Source organism: Marmota flaviventris, chromosome X (assembly GCF_047511675.1).
Source record: "Marmota flaviventris isolate mMarFla1 chromosome X, mMarFla1.hap1, whole genome shotgun sequence".
NCBI classification, from domain to species: Eukaryota; Metazoa; Chordata; class Mammalia; order Rodentia; family Sciuridae; genus Marmota; species Marmota flaviventris.
Window position 1 is genome coordinate 91,676,278 of NC_092518.1, and position 26,377 is coordinate 91,702,654.

General features: G+C 34.5%; 1 protein-coding gene across 4 annotated transcripts in view; it reads right to left on the minus strand.

Annotated features, from left to right (window-relative positions):
• Window positions 1–26,377, minus strand: part of Nup62cl (nucleoporin 62 C-terminal like) — a 75,191-nt gene that overhangs the window by 2,129 nt on the left and 46,685 nt on the right. For all 4 annotated transcript variants that reach the window (XM_071606030.1, XM_071606028.1, XM_027932932.2 and 1 more), the window contains one exon: window positions 24,139–24,205. In XM_071606030.1, coding sequence (XP_071462131.1) covers window positions 24,139–24,205 — 67 coding nt within the window. The remainder of the gene's footprint in view (window positions 1–24,138; window positions 24,206–26,377) is intronic.

Genomic DNA, 26,377 nt, shown 5'->3' on the forward strand with positions numbered 1-26,377 from the left:
TTAAGGTAATTATTGCCCAGAGTTCTAGTCCCATGATAAGCATCAGTGATTCTTTTTTTTCCAGTATATTAAATCATATATCACATTAGAAGTAAAATGCTAGCAGTAGCCAAAATTTGTGTGTGTGGCAGGAGGGAATATGTCATACATATTTTGATATTATTTTTATTTTTTTTACTTTAAAAAATATTTTTATTGTAGATAGACACAATACCTTTATTTTGTTTAGTTTTTTTTTTTAAAGTAGTGCTGGGGATTGAATCCAATGTCTCACACATGCTAGGCAAGCACTCTACCACTGAGCCACAACCCCAGCCCTTGATATTATTTTTTAAAATTATATTGATAAATATGAAAACAAGAAAACAATTCTATTCACAATAAACAAGATGTGATATGTAAATAAAATACAATGCTACACTGCAATACAAAGAAATTAAGCACTAATATGTGTTATAACATGAATGAACCTTGTAAAAAACATCGCAAGCATAAGAAGTATGATACAAAGGGCAACATATTATTCTATTTCCATAAAATCTCCATCAAAAACAAATCTATAAAGACAGAAAGTAGATTAGGATTGCCCAGGATTTGGGATAGGAATGGAGAATAACTACAAGTGGGCAAAATAAAATTTGAGGGATAATGGAAACATTCTAAAATTGGATTGTGTGGTGTGTATACACTAAAGACTTAATTTAGTGGCTAATGGTTAAAATTATATATTTGCGTGCTTAAAAATATTTTCTAAAAGTGATTTGTTCCCCATAAAAGATACTGGTGAAATTGTTGCAGCCAGTCTCATTCTGATTTGGGGACAGATGTTTTCTTCAACTTAGCCTACTTGCAAATATTTTTGGTAACAATTCAAACATTTGTATAGAAGATTATAAAAATAGAAATTTCATCACTAAGACCAAACACAGCTTTCTAATGTAATTACTACTTTTTAAGTTATACATATAAATATTACCATATAACATTAAATTCACTGTCAAAGTAAACACTGCACTCTTATAAATATTGTTATAGTATATCTCCTTCTCCTAGAAAAATAATTGGGGCAGTAGGAGAAAAAAACAGATTAACAGAAAAATGGTCATAAGATACAAGTGATCAATCTATAAGATGATACTCAATATGTTTATAAACATTTTAAGCATTAAAAATATTAGTAACCAGAATGATGCAAATTAAACCAGAGAAATATTATTTTCACTATAAATTTTGGCAAGGAATGATGATGATTTCTGGTGATGGTAGTGATTACAGAAGTACTGGAAGGAGTGAGTACACTAATAATGAATTGCTGTTGAAAATATAAATCAGTGCAACTGACCTGAAAGAAAATATAAATCAAAAGTTTTTAAAGCAGACATTACTCCTGACTTAGTTTTTTAACTTCTAAATATTATATTTATGTCCAGTAATCACTGATGTGCCTTAAACCTTACCTACATCTAGGTTTACTGTAGAACAATTTGAAAAAAGAAAACATTTGGAAACATCAATAGGTTAGCATATATGTAAAATGAAATATTTACCAGCCATTAAAATGTAGAATATTTAATAACACTGAAAGATATTCATGGACACATCTCTCAACTTTGTATCTCTTTCTCCATCAAAAGCTGAATATAGTGTACTGTGTACAAATCACAACACAAATGAATAGAAAATGCATATTGAACACCAAGCCAATGCAAAGCATAGCTAAATCCTGAAAACACAGAAATCATTAGGGCATAATCTCTATGTAGAAACTCAAATTCCAGGAATCAGACATATAAATAAGTAACTGCAATACTGTATGATAAATGCTGGTAATATAATAAATAGTATGGATACAAAGAAGATGATAAACAACTACTAGAATGATGAGTTAAGGAAGGTTTAAAAGAAGAGATAGCTGTTAAATTACATCTTAATACAGGAACCACTGTAAGGCAGATAATGAAGAGGTGGGGTACTCCAAGAGAAGAAACTGTTCATCCAAAAATATGGAAGAGGAAAGAATATTGGGTTTTTGAACAACCATAAATACTTCTCTAAAAGAAATGCTGCAAACAAGAGGTAAGGTTGAAAAAAAGCAGGGGTTAGATTATACATGATAATCTATGTAAAACACCAAAATTTACATTGGCCAATCAGAATGAACAGATGAGAACAATTATCATTTCTTAGACTACTCTGAGAGTAGATATGTGAAAGTAAATTTGAGTGGAATAAGACTGGGGAAGGAAATCATCATTAAGGTCTTTAAAGAATGCATGTATTCACCAGTGTTCCATTCTAAAACACCTGTAAAACAGTTAAAGAATTTATAAAAATAAAAAGAGGAAAATGATAAAAGCACAAAACCAATGAGAGAAATGATATGAAACTTTGAACATTGCAACTGGATTTGTACTACAGAAACCCTAGAACTCCAGAAAGGCTATGGAATTAGTAGAACTAGGTAATTCAAAATGTCATTGAAATTGGAGCTAAAAACAGAATTATGAATGATTCAGAAGCAGTCCCTTCCTCTCCTCCACATCCTACCTCTAAACAATTCTTCCTACCCAACTTCTGCAGATGATTTTTTGGCAAACATGACAGAAACATGACAACGAGCTCTTGCAAAATAAAAATCAAGGCCAAAAACAAAGATCAATAAAAAACTTGAATGAAAAGATGAGTATATACCCAAGAAAAATTTAACAAAATACAAAGAGAAAAATAGGAGAAAAGAAATGCAGTTTAGTTGAGGATTCAAACTTCAGAATAAGTATATTGCCAGGAAGAACAAAAATATCTTAGAAAAGGAAATTAACAGAAACCTAATTCAAGAAAATAGCTGCAACTGACAAAAACAAAATGGGTTTCTTGACTCACCAATAGCAGGCTCAGTGGTGAGAGATCCACATCAAAGCTCATCATCTGATGATGTGAAAATTAGATGAAATTTGCATATTCTGAGAAAGATCTCAAAATTGTTCATGGGAAAAATATAAAACATACAAATGAAGAGGTATGAAGGTTCAGATTCAGAACAGTCTTCAAAGTTACATGATAATGTAACTGCATCTTCAAAAGTTCAAGGAGAAGGAAGTAAGGGTCTCAGATGATGGGGGATTAGAGGAAGAGTGCACTTCCCAGCAGTACCATAGCACCAGACTTCAAAAGCAGTAAGACTGCTTCTCAGTGAGGGGAGTAACTAAGGTAACTCACTGAAATTCAACACTGGAGAGTAAAAGAAACCATAGAGATGCAGAAAATTGGAAAGTGTAAACATAAGAAAAAAATACATTAGAGATGTGCCAGTTTGGCAGGCCTTAGCATGGCAGGGGAGGTAGAACACAGGTAGAGAGGAATGTGTAGCAGAACAACAACAAACATGGATTGGGGTAATCTGTAGAATACAGAAGGAGGTTGATCTTAATGAACCCAGAGTCAGTGGGGAAAGATGTTAAGTGAAAAACAACCAAAATTTCTTGGCCAACATTTCAGAAGGAAATGGGTTCATCAGCATGGGAACCATCTATAAGTGATACACAGCCACAAGCAGAGGCAAGAGACTGGGAATTCATGAAGGAAGTTGCCAGCTGCCCACCTATTATGAACTCCAGAGTCTTCCTGGACCAGTGTGACAGAAATAGGCACAAAGAAAATTGGGCCTAGTACATACAGACTCCAGACACAGGAGAAAGAGCTCCTTTTGTGCTGGTGCCCTAAATGTCCAGCAGAAATTGGCATCTCTCCATCAATAGGGTGTGTGAACTAATCTCAAATACCCACTAACAAAGTTCCAAGGGTTACCCAAGAGCAAACCTCAGCAATTTAGAACTCTGCACCAGCCCCACTATAAGGGGCTGTCAGCATTGACCAGTCTATCCCACCCTCTACTGGGAGACAGGAAGCTGAAAGCTACTACAAGCAGCTTTGGCTCTTAACCACAACAGGTGGCAGGTAGGTGAGGAAAACAAAGATTTTGGACTTAACAACCCACAGCCTTTGACTCAAGGATTACAGTGCCCACAGATAAACACATGAGAAGGAAATTAAAGGGATATAAATAGGAAAAGAAAAAGTCAAATTATCACCGTTTGCTGAAGACGTGATCCTATATCTAGAAGACCCTAAAAACACCACCAGAAGACTTCTAAAGCTGATAATGAATTTAGAAAAGTAGCAGAATAGATCAACATACAAAAATCAATAGTTTTGCTATACTCCAACAGTGATTCTGCTAAGAAATAAATCAGCAAACTATGCCATTCACAATAAGCTAAAAAAATACATGGAATTAATCTAACCAAGGAAGTGAAAGAGCTCTATGATAAAAATTATGTAACATGGAAGAAAGAAATTGAAGAAGACCTTAAAAGATGGAAAGACCTCTCATATTCTTAGATAGGCAGAATATTGTTAAAATGTCAGACTATCAAAAGCAATATAGAGATTCAATGCAATCTCCATCAAAATATCAATAATATTCTTCATAGAACTAGAAAAACACAGTCTTTGAATTCATTTGGAAGATTAAGAGACCCATAATATTAAAATCAATTCTGAGCAAGAACAATAATGCAAGAGGCATCAATTAAAATACCTGATTTCAAATTATATTATACAGGCATAGTAAAAAAGAAAAAATACCAACATGGGTTTTGGCATGAAACTAGACATGAAGACCAATGGAATAGAAGACATGGAGACAAACACACACTTAGTCATCTGATACATGAAAACTATGCCAAAAATACATGTTGGAAAAAAAAACAATATTTAGAAAACTGGATATTCATACGTAGAAGAATAAAACTAGATTCCTATTTCTCATTCTGCACAAAAGTCAAATCAAAGTAGATTAAAGGAAGGGCAGCAGAATACAACAGACACTAGTATGGCAGTATGTAAAAAAGTGGATGTGTAACCAATGTGAATCTGCAATATGTATATGGGGTAAAAATGGGAGTTCATAATCTGCTTGAATCAAATGTATGAAATATGATATGTCAAGAGCTTTGTAATGTTTTGAACAACTAATAATAAAAAAAGAAAAAAAAATTACAAAAAAAAGTAGATTAAAGACTAAGGAATTTTAAAAAGACTAAGGAATTAGATAAGAAACTTAGCAACTCTTCAAAAGAAAAGGGTCTATACACCATCATATTGGTGCAGACACTGACTTCCTAACAAGATTCCTAAAGCTCAATAAACAAATGAATCAATAAATGGGATGACATCAAATTAAAAAGCTTCTGCACAGCAATGGAAACAATTCAGAGCATGAAAAGAGAGTCTATAGAATGGAAGAAGATCTTTGCCAGCTATTCCTCTGTCAAGGGATTAATATTGAGACAATATAAAGAACTCATAAAACAACAAAAATACAACAAATCCAATTAATAAATTGGCAAAGACCTAAATAGACATTTCTCAAAAGAAGAAACACAAATGACCAACAATACATAAATATGAATAAATGTGCAACGTCTCTAGAAATCAGCGAAATGCAAATCAAAACTACACCACGCTCTGCCATTTTTTTTTCTAGGGTCCCTGTACTAGAGATGCAGCAATGCTCCCAATGTCCACATCTGCTGTACCCTCACTAGCCCCTCCTCCAGGAGCCAGTTTGCAAGGCTGCAGCCATCCAGACTACAGCCTCCCTCAGTAGCTATGTCCTCCAGGTTCGTGTGCTTGTCCTCTTACTGCAGCATGTTTGGTGGCCTGGGCACCATGAGCCAGCCAAGCTCCACCTGGAACTACCTGACCACGTCCACCCCAGTACCAGCTATAGCCTCTATGCCTCATCCCTGGGCAGTCCATGTCATGCGCTGCTTGGCCGTGTACCTGTGGAGTAGCAAGCCTGGGGTGCGGCTGCAGCAGGACTTGGTGAACTTCTCACTGGCCAATGCCATCAACACCAAATTCAAGAATACTCACACCAATGAGAAGGTGGAGTTGCAGGAGCTCACTGACCACTCTGCCAACTATATCACCAAGGTGTCCTTCCTGAAGCAGCAGAACAAGATCTTGCTGGCCAGCTCAAACAGCTCAGGGACCAGGGCAAGCTGCATCTGGGGGACCTCTAGGAGGAGGAGAAGGTGATACAGGAACTGTGCTGTCAGGTAGACCAGTTCACCAATGACAAGGCCCATGTCAAAGTGAAGTGTGACAATTTGGCTAAGGACACCACATAGCTACCACAGAAATTGCAAGAGATGCTTCAGAGAGAGGAAGTCAAGAGCACCTTGCAGTCTTTCAGATAGGATATTAACATGCATCTCTGACATGTCTTGACCTTGACTGTAAAGTGTAATCCTTGCAAGAAGAGATTGTCTTTTTGAAGAAACTACATGATGAGGCTCAGATTCAGGAACAGCATGTTCAAATCAATGTGGATGTTCTAAGCCTGACCTCACAGCTTCCCTGTGTGATGTACGTCAGCAGTATGAAAGCGTGACTGCCAAGAACCTTTAGGAGGCAGAAGAATGATACAATTGCTAAATTTGCTGACTTTACTGAGGTTGCTAACTGGAACAATGATGCTCTGCACCAGGCGAAGCAGGAATCAAATGAGTACTGGAGACAGATGCGGTCTCTCACCTGAAAAGTGGATGTTCTTAAAGGAATTAACAAGTCCCTGGAACTCCAGATGCATGAAATAGAAGAGAACTTTGCTGTGGAAGCTGATAACTACCAAGACACTATTGACTACCTGCAGAATGAGATTCAGAATCTAAAGGAAGAAATGGCTTGTCACCTTCATGAATACCAAGACTTGCTCAATATTAAGATGACTCTTGACATTGAGATTGCCACCTACAGGAAGCTTCTGGAAGGCATGAACAGGATTTCTCTGCCTCTTCCCAACTTCTCCTCCCTGAACCTGCATTCACTCCCTCTGGGTGACACCCACTCAGAAAGGATACTTATAATTAAGACAGTTGAAACTAGAGATGGACAGGTTATCAACAAAACTTAGGATCATGATCTTGAATAAAAACTGCAAAGACTCAATGCAGCAGCATATTACCATCAAGAATAAAAAAAAAAAAATCCGTATCTTCACAGCTTTCAAATGCTTTTGCAGTTTTTCAGGAGTGCAAGATAGTTTTGGAATAGGAATAAGCTCTAGTTCTTAACAACCAGTGCTCCTAAAAGATTAGAAAAAAGTTCACAACATAATCTAGTTTACGAACAAGTGTTGTGCTAGAACATTTTTTATAAAGTATTTTTGAATGCCATTAAAGCTGTTTTTTCCCAGCCAAAAAAAATTTAAAAACTATGCTCAAATTTTATCTCATACCAGTCAGAATAATAACCATCAAGAAACCAAATAGTAATAAATGCTGGAAAGGATGTGGGGGGGCAAGGGACACTTGTACATTATTAGTACAACCACTATGGAAAGCAGTATGGAGATTACTCAAAAAACTAGGAGTGGAAATACCATATGATCCAGCTAAGCCACTCCTTGGCATTTATTCAAAAGAACTAAAACCAGCATACTACAGTAATACAACCACATCAATGTTTATAGCAGCACAATTCACATACCCAAATTATGGAACCAGCCCAGATGCCTGTCAAAGGATGAATGGATAAAGAAAATATGATATATATACACAATGGGGTTTTACTCAGCCATAAAGAAGAATGAAATTATGGCATTTTCTGTTAGATAATGGAAATGAAGAACACCATGCTAAGAAAACCAAGGGATGAATATTTTCTCTCATCTGTTGAAAGATAGGTAGAAAAGGGAAAAAAAGACGGGGGCTGGATATCATAAAAGACAGAGGGAAGATCAGTGGAATAGGAGAACAAGAGGAAGAGAGAATAGATGGGAAAGGGAAGGAAATGCAGAATAAATTAAAACCATGCTACGTGCATATATGGCAGGAAATTCCAGCTTTATATGTAAGAAAAAACATGATAAATAAACAAAGGAGTAAAGGGACAATCAGTAGAGGAAGGAGAGTGGGGGGAGGGAAAAGGGGAGGGAAAGGCAGGGGAATAGGTACTAAAATGGAGTAAGTCAAATTTCATGCATGCATGAGTGCCAAAATCAATCCAAATACTATATATAACTATAATGCTCTAACAAAAAAAAATCTAAAAACAAAAAAGAAGGAAAGAAGGAGAAAGAGAAGAGAAAGACCAGGAAGGAAAAAAATAACAAAGATGTTGAGCGACTTTATTTAATGTTTTCATGGATGTTATTGAATAAAATAAACTTTAAGGGAAAATTATTTCCAGAGTATAATTCAACACCAAATAGTATCAATTAAATGTGAGGGTAGAATAAATACTTTTTCAGACGTGGAAGGTCTCAAAAAAATTTACCTTCCATGCACTTACTATGGAAGCTGCTGGAATATGTGGTATATTGGAAACAAGGAAACAAACCAAGCAACAGGAAATAAGAGCCACTAAACTGAAGAGCAAACAAAGTAGAGAGAAAACAATAATCTATAGAAGGGAGAACCTAGCTGAATAGCAAACCAACAGAGCCACAGTTCCAGATGGTACAATAGAGATTAGAGGAGTCTGGAAGAGATGAATCGAAGCTGAAATCGATAGATTTAAATTAAAAGCAGGGAATTGGAGAATGAATTATTGATAAATATGAAGAAAACTAAGCAAATGAGGACACAAAATTCAAAGGAAACCAAAAACTTGTAAAATAAAGGAGACATAATAATGTATGCTACATGGCCAGGCCATGAATAACACTCATATAATTGAAAGTTAAATCTTCATCTCCTATTTTGGAAAGTCAGTAGAATAAACACAATATGGTAAAACTAAAAAGTAATAGTATATATGATACTTAGAGATAAATAAATGTGAATAGTTTAAAACTCCAAATAAAATAATTTAAAATTGTTTGCCAATAAGGAGTATGAAATGTGATGTGTAAAAAGAGCTGGTGTTTTTCATAAACCCTATAAAATTACTCTACTTTCAACATGGGAGATGAAGAAGGCCTAAAATGCGGACATGGGGGTAGAAATCTACTGAAAAGGAAGGATTCAAAAGCTAGTTAAGAAGTATAATCACTATTACTTAATGAAGAAACATAAATATCCTGCTTAAGATTCCTGAATAAATAGAATTAATTGTTAGCTGAGAAAAAGTAAAGGAGTTATATAACTCAGAGCAAAATAGTGTTTCCCCTATATCCAGGAGATAGGGGAAACACTGAGTTTAGTTTTAGACAAGTTTAACTTGAGGTGCCTTTGGGATATCTATGTGCAAATGCTTGTTAACATGGAACTTCACAATGAACAGTATAATAACCATTAGTGAAACTGATGGCTGGAGATGACAAATGGACTTCAAAAACTGCTCATTATCCATAGAAAAGCCGGGTGTGGTGGCTCATGCCTGTAATCCCAGAGACTCAGGAGGCTGAGGCAGAAGGACTGCAGGTTGAAGGCTAGTCTCAGCAATTTAGTGAGGCTCTAAGCAACTTGGCAGGATCCTGTCTCAAAATAAAAATAAAAAAAAATAAAAAAATAAAAGTGCTGGAATGTGGCTTAGTGGTTAAGTGCCCCTGGGTTCAATCCTCAGTACTAAAAGATAAACATATAAATACAAAAAAAAAAAACCCACAGAGAAAGATCAATGAAATAAAAGGCTAATTCTTTGAGGGAAAAAAAATCAGTAAAATTAAGTAAGCTTTAACCAAGATAAAAATAGAAAAAAACATAAATCATCAATATTAGGAAAGAAACAGGGTATACCACTACAGATCCTACAGACATTACAAAGATAAAAAGGAAATTCTATGAGCAATTATATACTTATAAATTTAAAAACTAAGCAAAATGCACTGATTCCAAAATAACCCACAATCTATGAGGAGTCAACCAACTGATAACCTAAATAGTCTTACAAACATTGAAGAAACTGAATTTGTAGTTTAAAAGTTCCCTAAAAAGAAATAAACAGGTCCCAAAAGTTTCAATGGAGAACTCTGCCAAACATTTAAAGAGGAATTAATACCAATTCTTTACAAACTCTTCTAAAAAATAGAGGGCAGTATTACCTTAATAATGAAACCAACTAAAACAGTACAAAACAAGAAAACCATAGACCAATAAATCTCAAGAACATTTTAAAAAATCTCATACAAAATAGTAGCAAACCAAATCCAACAATGCATAAAAGGAATTATAAACTATGACCAAGCAGAATTTATTTCACATATATAAGGCTGACTTAACATTTGAAACCTATTATTTTAAACCACCACAGAAATTAAAGAAGTAAAATGATGTCAATTGATGCAGAGTAAGCCTCTGACAAAATACAGTACTTTTTCATAATAAAAGTTTCAATAAGTAAGGAACAGAGGGGAAGTACCTAAGATTGATAAAGGTCATCTACACAAAAACCACAGCTCTTGGGCACAATGACACATGTCTGTAATCATAGCTACTTAGGAGGCTGAGGTAGGAGGATCATGAGTTCAAGGTAAGCCTAGGCAACTTAGTGATATCCTGTTTCAAAATTTAAAAGGGGGTACTATGCATGCAGCTCAGCGGTAGAGCACTTGCCTAGCATGTGCAAGGTCTTGGGGTTCATTCAGTCCCCACTACTATGCACAAGCAAGCAAGCACATGTACATGTGTGCCTAAACACACACACACACACACACACACACACACACACACACACAATCACCTACAGCTAACATCAGACTTAAGATGAAAGACTGAAGACTTCCCACAGAAGACCAGGAACAAAGCAAGGATGTGTCTTTTATCTATCTCAACAGTTTATTGAAGTTCTAAATAATCTAAAAAGGCAAGAAAAAGAAATAAATGGCATATGGATTGGAAAGGAAGAAATAGTACAATGCCTATTTGTAGATATCATAACTGCCTATCTAGAAAATCCCAAGGAGTCCACAAAAAAATTCCTAGAACTAAGAAGTAAATTTAGCAAGTTAAAAGAAAAGATCAATATACAAAAATTGTGCTTTTATATATTAACAGCAATTATGTGAAATGCAATACCATTTATAATCACTATAAAGAAAATTAAATACAATGGTATAAAGTCTAACAAAACCAAAATACATATGTAATATGGTTTACGAAAATTATAAAATGCTCATGAAAGAAATCAGAGAAGACCTAAATAAATTTTGAGACACAACATGTTCATGGATAATCATCATAATAAAGATGCTATTTCTCCCAAAATTGATCTATAGTTAAAATGTAATTCCTATCAATTCCCAGGAAAATTTTGTGGAAAGGCAAAGGAACTAAAATAACTAAAACAATTTTGACAGGAAAGAATTGAGTGGAAGGAATTTCTCTACTGAATATAAACCTATTCGTCCCAAGTTTTCAATTCTGCAAACATAATAAATATTCAAATATTATTTTGAGTTTATAATAGTGGTATATTTTTGAGCAATTTGTTTGTATAGGTGTTCCATACCCGAGACTATGAGACAAAATGGGTTAAGGCTTATTATAAGCTATCATAATGACATTGGTTAGGGGAAAGATATAAATCCATGGAATAGAGACCTCAGAGGAAGACCCCAACAAATATATTGAACTGATTTTGGAGAAAGGTGCAGAAACAATTCAATTAAGCAAGGATAGACTTTTCAACAAATGGTATTAGAACAATTGAATATATCCATGGGGGTGGGAGTTACTCTAAACCTCATATCTTATACAAAATTAAATAAAAACATTATCTTATACAAAATTAAATAGAAACACTATCTTCATCTATTCATCTGTTGAAGAGCATCTAAGTTGGTTCCATAGCTTGGCTATTGTAAATTGAGCTGGTATAACATTGCTGTGACCATGTCACTATAGTATGCTGATTTTAAGTCCTTTAGGTATATACCAAGGAGTAAGACAGCTGGGTCAAATGGTGGTTCCATTCTAGGTTTTCTGAGGAATCTCCATACTGCTTTCCAGAGTAGTAGTATCAATTTACAGTCTCACTAGTAATGTATAAGTGTACCCTTTTCCCCACATCCTTGCCAGCATTTACTGTTACTTGTATTCTTGATTGTTTGCATTTATACTGGAGTAAGATGAAATCTCACTGTGGTATATACACACAATGGAATATTCTCAGTCATAAAAAAGAATGATGTTATGGCATTCCAGTAAATGGAAGGATCTGGAGACTATCGTGCTAAGTGAAATAAGTCAATTCCAAAAAAACCCAAAGGTTGAATGTTCTCTCTGACATGTGGATGCTAATACAAAAACAAGGGGGACAGACAGAAGTTCAGCAGATTAAACAAATGGGAATGAAGAGAAGGGATGGAGGATACAAATAGGAAAGACAGTAGAATGAATCTAACACAAATTTCCTGTATACAAATGTGAATACAACATAATGAATCTCCACATCGTGTACTACCACAAGACTGGGATCCTAATTAGAATAAGATATACTCCATGTTTGTGTAAATATGTTAAAATATACTCTACTGTCATGTATATCTAAAAAGAACAATTAAAATTTAAAAATAAATAAAAACAGATCACAGTCTTATATGTAAAATGACAAAACTTATAAAATTAAACATAGAAAAAAATTTGGGGGATAAAAAATAGGCAAAACATTCATAGACTTTATACCAAAAGCATAATACATAAAAATAAAAACAATAATAGAGTGAACTTCATTAAATTTAAAAACTTTTGTTCTGTGAACAACCATGTTCAGAAGATGAATACATAAGCTACAGACTAGGAGAAAGTTTTTGCAAATCACCAATCTGACAAGAGACTTGCATCCAGAATACCTGAACAAATCGTAAAACTCTTAAATAAAAAAAAAATTAAAATGGGCAAAAGACATGAACAAACATTTCCATAAAGAGGATACAGTGATGGCAAGTAATCACAGGAAAAGTTGTTCAACATCATTAAACATCAAGGAAATGCAAATTAAAACTGCAATGACATCACTACACATCTATCACAGGGCTAAAATAAAAAAAATAGTGAAAAGATCAAATACTCATAAGGACACAAACTGCATCACACATACATTAATGAAGAGAATGTAAAATGATATAGCTGCTCTGGAAATAGTGTGATAGTTTCTTATAATGCTAAGCATGCAACTACCATATGACCCAAAAATTATACTCTTGAACATTTATCCCACAGAAATGAAAATTTATGTTCACATAAGCAGCTGTACATAAATGTTTATAGCAGCTTGACTCATACCCAAACAAGAAATGGCCCTTATGTCTTACAACAAATGGTTAAATGAATTATGATATACTCATGCCATGGAATACTACTTAGCAATAAAGAGGATTAAATTGTTGATATATATGATAACTCAGATGAATTTTATTCCTTGTTTTGTGGTTATGGGAATAGAACTAAGAACCCTGCACATGTTAGGCAAGCGCTATAACATTGAGCCATACCCACCAGCCCTCATATAAATCTGGAATTATGCTAAATGAAAAAAACAAAGGCCAATCCCCAAAGGTTACATGCTGTATAAGTCTATTTACAGAATATGTCAAAATGAAATAAAAAATTAGGAGCAGAAAATAGATTCATGGTTTCTAGGAGTTAGGAATTTGGGGATAGTGGGATGTGATGGGGGGAATAATGATAAAAGGGGATGTGAAGAAACTTGGAGGTATGGAACTGTTCTGTATCTTGACTATGGTGATGGATATAAAAACCTACACATTAAAAAACTAGAAAATTAAATATACACACACACACATACAAGTAAAACTGGAGAAATATACAAATGATGGTTGATATAACAATGGCAAGGTTTGTGAAATCATACCTCAGTTTTGTAAGGTGTTATCAATGAGCTAAATAAGGTAAAGAATGAAAGGAGTTCTATGTTAAGTCTTACAATTACATGTGAATCTACAATTACCTCAATAAAAATTTTAATCTGAGAAATGACCAACACATACACAAATGAAGTTTTGATTCCTGTTTTAGTCAGCTTTTCACTGCATTGACTAAAAACCTGACAAGAACAATTAGAGGAGGAAAAATTATTTGGAGCTCACAGGTACTCCAAATATATAGCTCCATTGTTCTGGACCCAAGATGTGGCAGAATATTATGGTGGAAGGGTGTGGTGGAGGAAAGTGGTTCAGGACATGACACCAGGAAACACAGAGAGAGGGTAGGCTTCTATTCTCACAAAGACAAAATATATACCCCAAAGGTATGCACCCAGGTAGGAGGACCCACCCTGCCAGCCATACTCTATCTGCCTACAGTTACCATCCAATTAATCCCTATCCCTATCAGGGGATTAATATTAGGCTAAGGTTCTCATAATCCAATCATTTCACCTCTAAATATTCTTGCATTGTCTCACACATGAGCTTTTAGGGTATACCTTATATCTAAACCATAAACTAACATATTCTATAAGTGTCAACTCAATATGCAAGCAATATTACCAAAAATTATATCAGGCAACAGTTCTATCAAATCTGTTGGCCATTTGTCAGCCTTTAAATATATGCGCCTTCATTGTTTCTTGCTGTCTGCTAAACCAATAACATATTTTAGCTTCTGTAAAATCTGCCTTATGTTAGGCTAATATTTAAAAACAACCTTGAAAACTTAAGAATTTCATATAAAAAGTCCATTTCTCATCCTGAAGGGGAAGGGGAGAGAGAGAGAGAGAGAGAGAGAGAGAGAGAGAGAGAGAGAGGGAGGAAGAACATGGGTGTGTACAGAGAGAAAAGAAGGAAGGAAGAACAGTATCCTCCCACTAGTCATAACTACTTTTGAGAAGACACTCAATTTATTAAAATTAAAGTAACAATAAATATAATTGAGTTCTTAGTGGCAACTAATGTGCAATTGGAAAAAAATGGTGCTTAGAGAGAAATACAACTCTCATTTCTGTCATGAGAATTCACATTCTGATCTTACAATTGATACATTAAGGTACTCTGCTTGTGTACAGCCCTGCTCTTCACACAAATTAACTAAAAAACACATTTGAAGAAGGTATGCAAAAAATGGTGAAAGTATCTTGAATTCTTTGATGCAGGCAATGGGAGATGGGGGTCAAGGTAGTAGAATAAAATGATATGGTCTTCATTCAGTCATTCTGTGACAACATTACTTATTGTTCAGATCTCACTTTAAATCCTTCCTTTCCCTTGAAACAAACTAAAGATTGTTTCCTTCCTTTACCACACCCTACCCCTTCATAGTGTACCTGTTCATGGCAGAGGTACTGTTGATGTTTATACCTAATACACTGAGTAACATAGTGCCTAAATCACATAGTAGGTGCTCCCAATTTAGAGTCACAACTACTCTGTCATTTTGACCCCCATCTAAAATAATACCTTCCAATTATAAAGTACTTTAGCTTTTTTAAAAAGTAGATTCCTCTTTTTTTGACATAATACCTTTATTTTATTTATTATATATGGTGCTGAGGATCAAACCCAGTGCCTCACACTTGATAGGCAAGCACTCTGCCACTGAGCTACAACCCCAGTTTGCACTTCAGCTTTCAAAATGCCTACACAGACTACTTCATTTTATTTCCACAATCTCTTGGAAAAAAGCAATAATTAAAAATGCAAGGTTAAATAACTCTCCAAAGGTGTAAACTAATGAGAATTGATTCTAGGACCTCTATCTTTAGACTTTCATGTAACAGTGCTTCTATTATTACAGGGTACCTGTTTGACAGATGCTGTGAATTTTTTTAATAAAAATCATACACTATATGCATGTATTTAAATATCAAACATCATTAATATGTATAATGAATACATGTTAAGTCAAAATAAAATAAAAGAATACTATGCTGAGCTAATAACTGGCACCACAGTTTAACACTCTGTTGTCCCTTCAAACACTGAAGTTCTCAGAATGACACTAGCCTATCTGAATCCCATCTGGGGAGGTTTAGTGGGTGATATAGTATTCAGGTTATTTTATCTTTGAGATGGCCATTCAGCATGGGCCCCAAAACAGCACTGTGCGAGGCTCCAGTGTAATAGTTTTTTAGTTACCAACAAGAAAATTGCTTTGCAGAAAAATCTGTCTTTCCCACAAACAATATAAATTCTGCTATTTGTTACTGATTTAAATTATGATACATATAATTCATCTGGGGAGGCTCTCCAGCTTGAGGAAATTCACTTGGGCACAAAATGTACATAAGTAGGATTAGTGAGAAATCTAATTTTGCAGATGTATTGAGTGTATTTCAAATCTGGATTTACATATAGAAAAGGAAGTTTGGGAAGTGGAGCTCTGAGAATATTAACCATCACACACTTTCCTAACAGAAACTGAAGACTCACTTAATTCTAATCTTAGTGCCCTAATCTAACCTACAAGAAGTTCTTTGGAATCAAGGGACAAAGTGTGACAATGAATCTATTTTGTCTGTAAAGGGGAGCACAGATGAGTAAAAGTGCTCATTAAACAATGTAAGACATGAAATACTCTTCAATCAACTGCAATGGGAAGAAGCAAGTATCTCTGTTGAGCTTAAGAGACACTATTAAGTGAGCCTCACAACAGAGGTGTCTTTGTGCTGCTGAAACACCTCTGGCAGATAAAGAGCATTCAACTTTCAAGTATCTGAAATAGAACATTATACTCCAGAACACAAGAAATGACCTCACCAATCAACTAATGTCACCAAAATTTCTCAAAGAATTTAAGAAAAGGAAGAAGTAAATGAACCAGTTTTGATTGATGCATGATCAGTAAATCAGATTCTATTCTAAAAGATGAAAGAGGAAAAAGACACTACAATTGGAATTTAAAGGCATCTTTTCGTGTCTCAACATTTGATGCTTTTCAGATGAGAGAGCTAAAAGCGATTAATAAAATATTTTTAAAACCATTTCTAGTCTGGACCAAAGCTTCTTTAAAAAATATCAAACAATGCTTTGGAAACTGAGTTATTGCTCAGCTTATATTTGTGTGTTCCTAATTGCATCATGACCACTATCTTTGAAAAAAGTACTACAGCATCCTGTTTTGGACTGCTGGAGTGGTGCACAGAAATCTCCAGTCATCACCCTCTTCCAGGATCACGAGGGAGGGAAGGAGAAAGGGAGGGAGGAAGGGGTAGAGGGAGGAAGAGGGGGGAGGGAGGGAGAGAGAGAGGAAGGGAGGGAGAGAGAGGGAGGGAGGGAGAGGGAGAAGGAGGGAGAGGGGGGGGAGGGAGAGGGAAGGAGAGAGAGGGAAGGAGAGAGAGGGAAGGAGAGACAGAGGGAAGGAGAGACAGAAGGAAGGAGAGAGAGATATGGGGGGGGGAGAGAGAGAGAGGGGGGGGAGAGAGAGAGAGGGAGGGAGAGAGAGAAAGAGAGACAGAGACAGAAAAAAAACATCCTGAGGGGCAAGTGGAAATCAGTCCCTCAAGTGATCTATCAGGACTTCTCTGGAGCCAATTTGTCCCAAAACTAGAATAGAATGAACAACCAGACCACAGTTTAACCAAGGCTAGTTCATATTGCAGACCTCTTACCCCCTGCCCCAATCCATTTAAACCTAAAAGCTCACACCAGCACCAGGAAAACAAGGCCAAGGTGTCAGATCTCCCTTTGCTTTCCCAATGTGGCCATATCAATTAAAGTTTCCTTTCTTGCTTTTAATCATGAAAATAGAAAACACCAAAAAATCTAATTTAAAACAATCCCATCAAATAATAAATACAACCTTGAGTAAAAATGAAGCATGATTATGACATATCACCCAAGGCTGGTTCTCTAAAATGATCCTAAGGCATTTTATGTAAGTTTGTCACATCATGCACAGTAGACAATTATGAATGATTTAAGCAAAAAAAAAAAAGTGAACATTGGGGCTGGGATTGTGGCTCAGTGGTAAAGCACTCGCCTAGCACACATAAGTCTCTGGGTTTGATCCTCGGCACCACATAAAAAAAAAATAAAGGTTATTGTGTATACTTACAACTAAAACAAATATTTTTTAAAAATGTGAACATAGACACCCAGTCTAGAACTAATGGGACTGTATTTTGGAAATATTATAAAATCTCTTATGTCATTTTAAGTTACTCTAAGGAGTAACTCTTTCTGCCCTAAATAGCTGTCTCAAGGTTGTGAGTAGTTACTAAATAATTATGCAGTTCTATTCCACAAGAGACTAAAATAATTATGGATGAAATATATTTTATTCTTGATGCTTTGGGACACTACATGAAAAAAGTGAAATGCATTGAAAATACTTACCAACTTCTGAACAATGACCAGTATAAGATTTCCCACTGCCTATTTCTTTTTTGTGGTGTTTGATAAATATTAATAAATAGGATGATAGTTTGGCATATGATGCAACAGAAAATGCCTATTCTTTATTCCACCTCTCCCCTTTGAGAGAAGTAATGCCACATACTAAAAATGAATAACAAATTGGCTCAGATGGATTGACAACTCTGTCATAAGTGGTCCCAGAAGAGCTGGAGTTGCTGCATTTTTAGTGACTGCCAACTCAGAAGATAGATGTGTGACTGCAGAACTGCTGTGAAGAATACCTCAATATAATGCTGTAATTTTTTATAAATAAAGATAAAAGCCAGAACTGGTATTTGTTTATGTCTGTTATTAACTCCCAATGACCTATACTAAACATAAGGAAAAGAAGTGCAGACACTGTCAAACAATGGATAAATATCAAATCTGAAAACTGGTCATTACCTACACATATTTAGACATTCCTTAATTTAATAATGACTGACTCCTTTCCATCTCAGTCCTATCACTGGTACTGGCTTGATATAGGTAAAGGAAGAAAGGGGCCTGGTTCTCTATAACTTGCTCACAGATATTCTAAATGTTGATTGGACAGTGTAATAAGTAATATGCTTAACGTGTAATGTTTAATTTCAAAATCACTTTTATTTTTCCTTTTAAATAAAATTAATTTTCACATAGTATTAGGTTCACTGCAATATTGAGCAGAAGGTACAGAGATTTTCCATATACTCCTTGCCCCCACAAACGTACAACCTCCCCTACTAACAATATCCTACATCAGAGTGGTACATTTGTTACAATTGATAAACCTACATCAACAAATCATTATTACCCAAAGTCCATAGTTTACACTAATGTTCACTTTTCGCGTTAATATTCTGTAGGCTTTGGCAAATGTATAATGACATGCATCCATGATTTGATAAGAGTACATCATACAAAATATTTTCACTGTTCTAAAAATCTCCCATGTTCTGTCTATTCTTCCCCCACCCCCATTGATCTTTATACAAATTTATATTTCTACAGTTTTGTTTTTTCCAGAATGTCAGAGCTGGAATCATTCAGCATATAGCCTTTTGGCATTAGCTTCTTTCACTTAGTAATGTACATCAAAATCACTTTTAAAGAGGTGATTTCTCAGTTAAATATATAATTCTATTAGTGTAACAGTTGATGTTTCATGATGAAAAATCTGTGCCAACATTAAAGATATTAAATCATAAAAACATTTCCCAGAAACCTTTTAAAATGAAGATTTGACTTTATATACAAGATTTCTCTTTAGCAAAATATGCATGTATTGCCAAAATAACACATTCATTAGTTCTTCTATATTATCTCAACGTGAATAAATTGATTTATCTGATCTTAAAATTTTCAGACTATAGACCCTTTCAGCAGACATGATCCAATTAACTATTAAAAAACAAAACAAAATAACTAGAAAAACCTCTCTTAGTATAATTAAACCCTGCCATGCTCCATTTCCTGATCATGTAGTTTCCTGATATGAAAAGGAAAGGCTCATTGAGTGGGAATGACAAAAAGTATACAGTATCAAGAATTACCAGGCTGCCTGGCATGGTGACACACCCCTATAATCCCAGGGACTCAGGAGACTGAGGTAAGCAGATCACAAGTTCAAGGCCAGCCGGAGCCATTTAAGGAGACCTGTCTCAAAATTAAAAAAAAAAGGGGGGGGGGCTGGGTATGTAGCTTAGTGGTAAAAATGTCTCTGGGTTCAATCTATAGCACCACCCAAAACAAAAAAAAGAATTACCAGGCCTTTTCCCATTCTTCAGCATGACCTTCCTTGTCTCAGTAAAGAACCCACACAAACTCTTGTTGCCTCTTCAGCTCAAATGAATTTTTAGCCGAAAAACAAATCCCAGTAATCAATTACTTTCCATTGTCTTATTCTTGTTACCTGTTTTGACTGAGAATTTTACCCAGATACCCAAAACTCATATCCCAAAGTACTATCAAACTTTTAAAACCTTTGTCCTCTACTGATAGGTACACAAATAAGATTTGTTTTTGTTTTTGTATCAAGTAATGCCTACATTGGAGTGTTATTTATACTTATTTACTTATTTTGCAGTGCTGAGGATCAAACCCAGGGCCTTATGCATACTAGGCAAACACCATTAAGCTACATCCCCAGTCCTGCTTTTTTTTTTTCCCCCAAATAAATATGTTCTTTTTTTAAACCTCTGTTTTACTTATTTATCTTTATGTGGTGCTGAGGATCAAACCCAGTGCCTCACATGTGCTAGGAAAGCACTCTACCACTGAGCCACAACCCCAGCCCCCTGCTGTGTGTTCTTAAGGAAGCCATTCAACTTCTCTGAGCCATAATATCTTCATTTATATAAAGTATAAGTCCCTTGCAATACCAACAACCTTAATTTTATAAAGGAGACACTGGCTGAAAGCCTTGAGATTTAGTTTATGACACAGAGGATCCCTGCCAAGAGAAAAAAAATAATCACTGCAATTTTTCTGTATAATCCAAATTGCCTTCTGACATCCCCCTCAACTCTACCTAAGAATCATTGTTCAATGGAGAAAAGCATGTAACAGACAGGGAAATTTTGTATAATTTCATTCCTTAGTGTTTTCCTGTTATTGACATTTCCCCACATCACAGTTGTTCTTACAACTTCTCTAGGTAAGTGATTTTTAATGATAGTCTATCTGGAACTATCTTCTCAAGACCCAATTTAACAGCTACTTTTTGAACCCCACAACCTTTCTTTTCTGTCTCCCCCACCTCATATACATAGTAAATTTGGATAACCAGTAACCAGTTCTACCACTACCATTCACTGACTACCAACCCACAGGCCAAGATTCAAAGGTTCTTCTTTTAATCCTTACAAAACATCTAAAAGGTAGATATTAGTTGTCATTTTAAAAACAAGGGTACAGACTCATAGAGACCAAGTGAAAAAATAAGTGCTCATAGAGACCAAGTGAAAAATAAGTGCACAACTATGAAGAGTTAATTCCTTGACTTGAATCCTATACCTGACTCAGAAACCTCACCAGGTCACAAATGAATATTAACACTATTTAACTTCCCTCTGATGATTCTAAATAGTTTAGAAAGGGATAAGACATATATTTCTCTAACACAGGAGAGAAGGACATAAAGATGAATAATGATGTAAGTATGTCTGGAAGGGAAAAAAAGCTGAAGAAGTTCATTGTTGCTGACTTCCATTCATGCAGAGAATGAGGAATCCAGAATTCCAAGTAAGAAAAATAGTATTATTTTAAGGTCACATCTTGAAAATAATAACTCTGATTGTTTAACTAGTTCCCATTTACCTCAATTCCTACCATCATATTCCATATTCCTCATTATATTCTATATTTAGGCAAAGTCTTTAAAAAATTACCTCCCCAAATTTTGATTTTAAATTTGTAGGAAAGTTGAAAGAATAACAAAAATCACACACTTAAATACCTTTTACCAAGATTAACCTGCTCATACCATTTTGCCACAAATTGCTAAATGTCTTTCTCTTCACACATGGTTTCGGTTGAACAATTTGGAAGTACACTACAGACATGAAAATTCTCTAAATAAAGTAGCCTGCATTTTCTAAGAAAAAAAAAAAGTTATTTTCCTACATATTCATAACTATCACACCTAGGAAAATAAGCAATTCCTTAATATCATACAATATATAGTCCATATAGGTTAACATGGTATACTTGATTGTTATATCTATGTCTCTGTCTGTCCCTCTCTGGCAGTGCTTGGGATCAAACCCAGGGCCTTCTATGTATTAGGCAAGTGTTCTACCACTGAGCCATATCCCTAGTCCTATGCCTGTTTAATCTAAGACCATCCCCTTAATTTTTTGTTTTGAATTTTAAAGAGTCCAAGCCAATTATATTTTTAATGTATCACACACAGAATGTCTGATTTTTTTTTCTTGCATTAGATTAAGGTTAAACATTTTGGTAAGAATCCTATATATGTGATATTGTATACTTCTTATCATGTCAAGTCAAGAGGCACATTATGTCAAGTTATCCCACCACTGGTTAGGCCAAGTTTGATCACTTCACTAAAGTAGCACATGTCACAAAGGTCTTGTAAAGGCATATATTTTATTTTGTAATTTTTAAGTAACCTGTAGAGTGATATTTTTGAGTAGACATACATATGCTATTCTCCAACAATCTTGAATTCAATAGTTTTAGCATCCATTGATGATCCTTGACTAAATCAACTGTTATGCTTGTGCTGCAAAGTGGTGATTTTTTTCCTCACTAAATTGTACAACTAAAATGCTGAGTTTTATGGAATAAATTATGCATCAATAAAACTTTTTTTTAATTAACTCAGTAACTTGCAGTCTGTATGTGGTCCACTTCCTGCTAGCCTACTTTTCTGCCAAGAAATGACTGACAGTTGAAATATTTTATACATGTAACAGGATATTCAAGATCAAGATGAACTTAATAAAATAAAAGTGTTCTGCTGATTTAATTATGGTTTCTGAATTCTATCATTTATTCTATAATTATTAGTTGGCATACTTTTATAAAGACATTCTCCTTTACTTCTTATTTCTCTCTCTCTTTTTGGATTATCATTGGGAACTCATGGGTTTTTTTTCCTCCTTTAACATATTATAATCTATTACTTTTGTTATTCTTTTTCATGTTTAAATATACTAATGTGTCAGCAGGAATCCCTTGAAGTACAATCTTGTATCCTGATATAACCTCATTAGTCATTTAACAATGTTTGCTTTCTTGAACAAAAAGTCCGAAACTCACCCTGTACTTTCCTTGCCTGAGACCTGAGATCAGATAGTTAACCAAAAAGATTGATTCCTTTTAGTGGGAATGGTATTTAGAAATCAAGAGCTAGGTACTGGGTATGCCCGTTACTACGGTGTCTTTCATTGCTTCTAGGCCCTGTCTGTATATAGAACAAAGGAATAAGAATATTTACAATTCAAATTTATAATACAAATGTAAAAGGAAAGAAAAATACTAGTATCTCTTTTATATTTTAATGAAGACACTAATTTTTATTATCAGTTATACACACACACACACACACACATTTGCTTTATTCTACCATATACATAAAATGGTAGCAACATTGGTATCATAATTTTATAACAATAAATCTATTAAGAAAGGTTTCTTTTGTTTTGTTTTTTGTTTGTTTACGATACTGTAGATTGAATCCAGTGGTGCTTTACCACTAAGCTATATTCCCAGTCCTTTTCATTTATTTATTTTTGAGACAAGGTCTTGCTAAGTTGCTTAGAGCCTTACTAAATTGCTGAAGTTGGCCTTCAACTTGCAATCCTCCTGCCTCACGTTCCCCAGTCACTGGGATTACAGGCATACACCACCGTGCCTAGCTCCATTAAGAAAGTTTAAGATTTCTCTGCAGTTCTTTTCAGGTAACATCATATTAAGAATACACTACCAAGAATACTATGTTCAAAAGTTATCTGAATTGAGTGGTTGTTACAGTTACGTACCTTTGTTTATTTTTAATGTATATTCCATGTTAGTATTTGTCTTTCTTCCAGTTAATTTTGGCTTAATTATAATTTTTAGTATATAAAATACTTATATGCTTCCCAAATCAAAAACTGAACAAAAGGTATACTTCAGAGAAGTTCTGATTCTATCCCAAGACCCTACATCTCATTCCTGTCCACCTTGTATTTTCATTAATTTCCAGATAATTCTTCAGAACTAATAGTAGGCATGAGTTAAGCAACACCCCTAAAACTGAGCTATTATGTGAGTATGGTCATGGAGCACACGCCATGACTTATAACACATTATCATAAATAGAACCTGGTATATGAATAAACTCCCACCTGAATTCTGATTAATCCACTGCAGAGAGTCCAGATGAGCATTCAGAATTTTGCAGATCTGCTGGAGCTAAAAATACATCCAATACTTTTAGATTATGATTATTCAGATGTGGTCAACAAAAAAATAAGTAAATTGAAATTAGGAAGTGATTTTTATTTTTTCTGGTAAGACATGGACTGAGAATAGACTAAATATTAATGGATTTTTGTTTCTTTTGCTATTTCATATTTAAAATGTTCATTACTTTTACATATTAGTACAATGCATTTACTTTTTTTAACTGTCAAGAATTCAATAAGAAAGTGACTGCTACAGCATAAAAATAAGGAACATTAACAGACATTTCATAAGAAAATAAATTCATATAAAAATTTAAAAAGCAACATTTATCAATCAAATCAGGATTTTTTAAATGGTGTACTCAATTGCCAAGTACAGATTAAATATCTGTTATCCAAAATGTCTGGGGCCCTAAGTGTTTTAAGCACTTGATTTTTTTTTTTTAATTGTGAAAGCTCTGCATATTATACAATGTGATATCTTGGAGATGGATCCAAGTCTAAAATCATTGTTTCATATATACCTCATACATGTAGCCTAAAGATAACTTTACACAATAATTTATTATGCCTGTGTTTTATTTGCTTGTTTGTTTGCACTGCTAGAGATCAAACTGAGGGTGTTATGCACACTAGGCAAGCACACTGAGCTACATCCCCAGTCCAGCTATGCATTTATTTTGATTGTGACCCATCCCATGAGGTCAGGTGTGGAATTTTTCACTTGTGTTGGCATGTCAGCACTCAAAAGTTTTGGATTTTGAAGCATTTAAGATTTCAAATTTGCACATTAGGAATGCTCAATTTATATGTGGGAAAATACATACATTAATATATAGCCAATAGTAATGTAAATTGGCTCAACCTTTTAAAATATACAATTTTATAACATATATCAAAAGTTTAAATAATCATACCTTTTGAATCAGCATATTGTATCTATTTCCAGAAGTGTAGCCAGAGAAAATAATCAAATCTAAATATAAGTGGTCATTACAGGGCTGTTTTATATTGACCCCAAATTGCAAAAATATCTATACCAATTAAGAAATGACTAAATATATTATGGTAAACTCTCCTCTGATAAAATATCCTAAAACTATTAAAACTTTGGGAAAACACCATGAAACAATATTAAATAAAGACAGAAAGCAAAAATCTATATGGTATGTTTCCAGTGTTGTTTTCAAAAAAAAGAACCAGCACAGCAAAGTGACTAAGAAGAAATACACCAATATAATAGCGGGTTACTGGTAATATATGTGATTTAATTTCCTTCATGGATTTTATGAGAAAATATAACTGAATAAGAGAATAATATGGATTTGCTTAATAAAAACTTTAATTAAATATTAGGTGGTCTCTCCCATTACTACCATACCCCCTTCCTTCCATCCCTGCCAAATAAAAGGGAAATAAAAACAGGTTAATTCCCTCACTGTGAATAGGAAAATAGTTGCTATTTTTATATCCTAATATGTGGCCCACTATAACAAAGCTTTGTTGATGTATACAATCAATTATTTTCAGTAATATTATTGTTCAGAAGTGTTTTTTTCTGCTTCCTCTCCAATGATTTATGAACAGGAAGGAAAAAAAGGGATGAGTTGTTGAAGATCTCTTGCTTCTTTTGTCCTGCCCTGAAGCAGTAATTAAGGTTTAACTCATTCATACTAAACATCCCAATCACCTCTGCTAGGAACACCAAAAACAAAAAGACTCAAATGATTCACTATCTATTACTAGAATAAAATAAAGCAATATTGGGCTTAGTAGAGAAAAACGATGAAGATAAGATTACAGTAACCTTTTACTTGCTCTGTTGAGAACATTCTTCTCATATTAAATCAACAGAGGGACTAGACACTAGCTTTTCATGTCTAAATCTACATGTATTTATCTATGCATCAAAATTCTATTACAACAAAACAATTTTGAATTTTGGAATCACAATGGTGATCTAATATTTCATTAGAACAAAAACTACTTTGATAATGTTTGATCATTTGTGTGAACATAGGGAGATGGCAGCATGGGTAATTCCTGACTAATTCATATTTGTCTTTGTTCAACTTTAGATTCACCTAGAGTAGAGAATGGCATAATTTTCATAGCTAGAAGGACTTAAAGATCATTTATTCTATCCTTGACATTTTGCAAAAGAAGAAACCCAGACCTA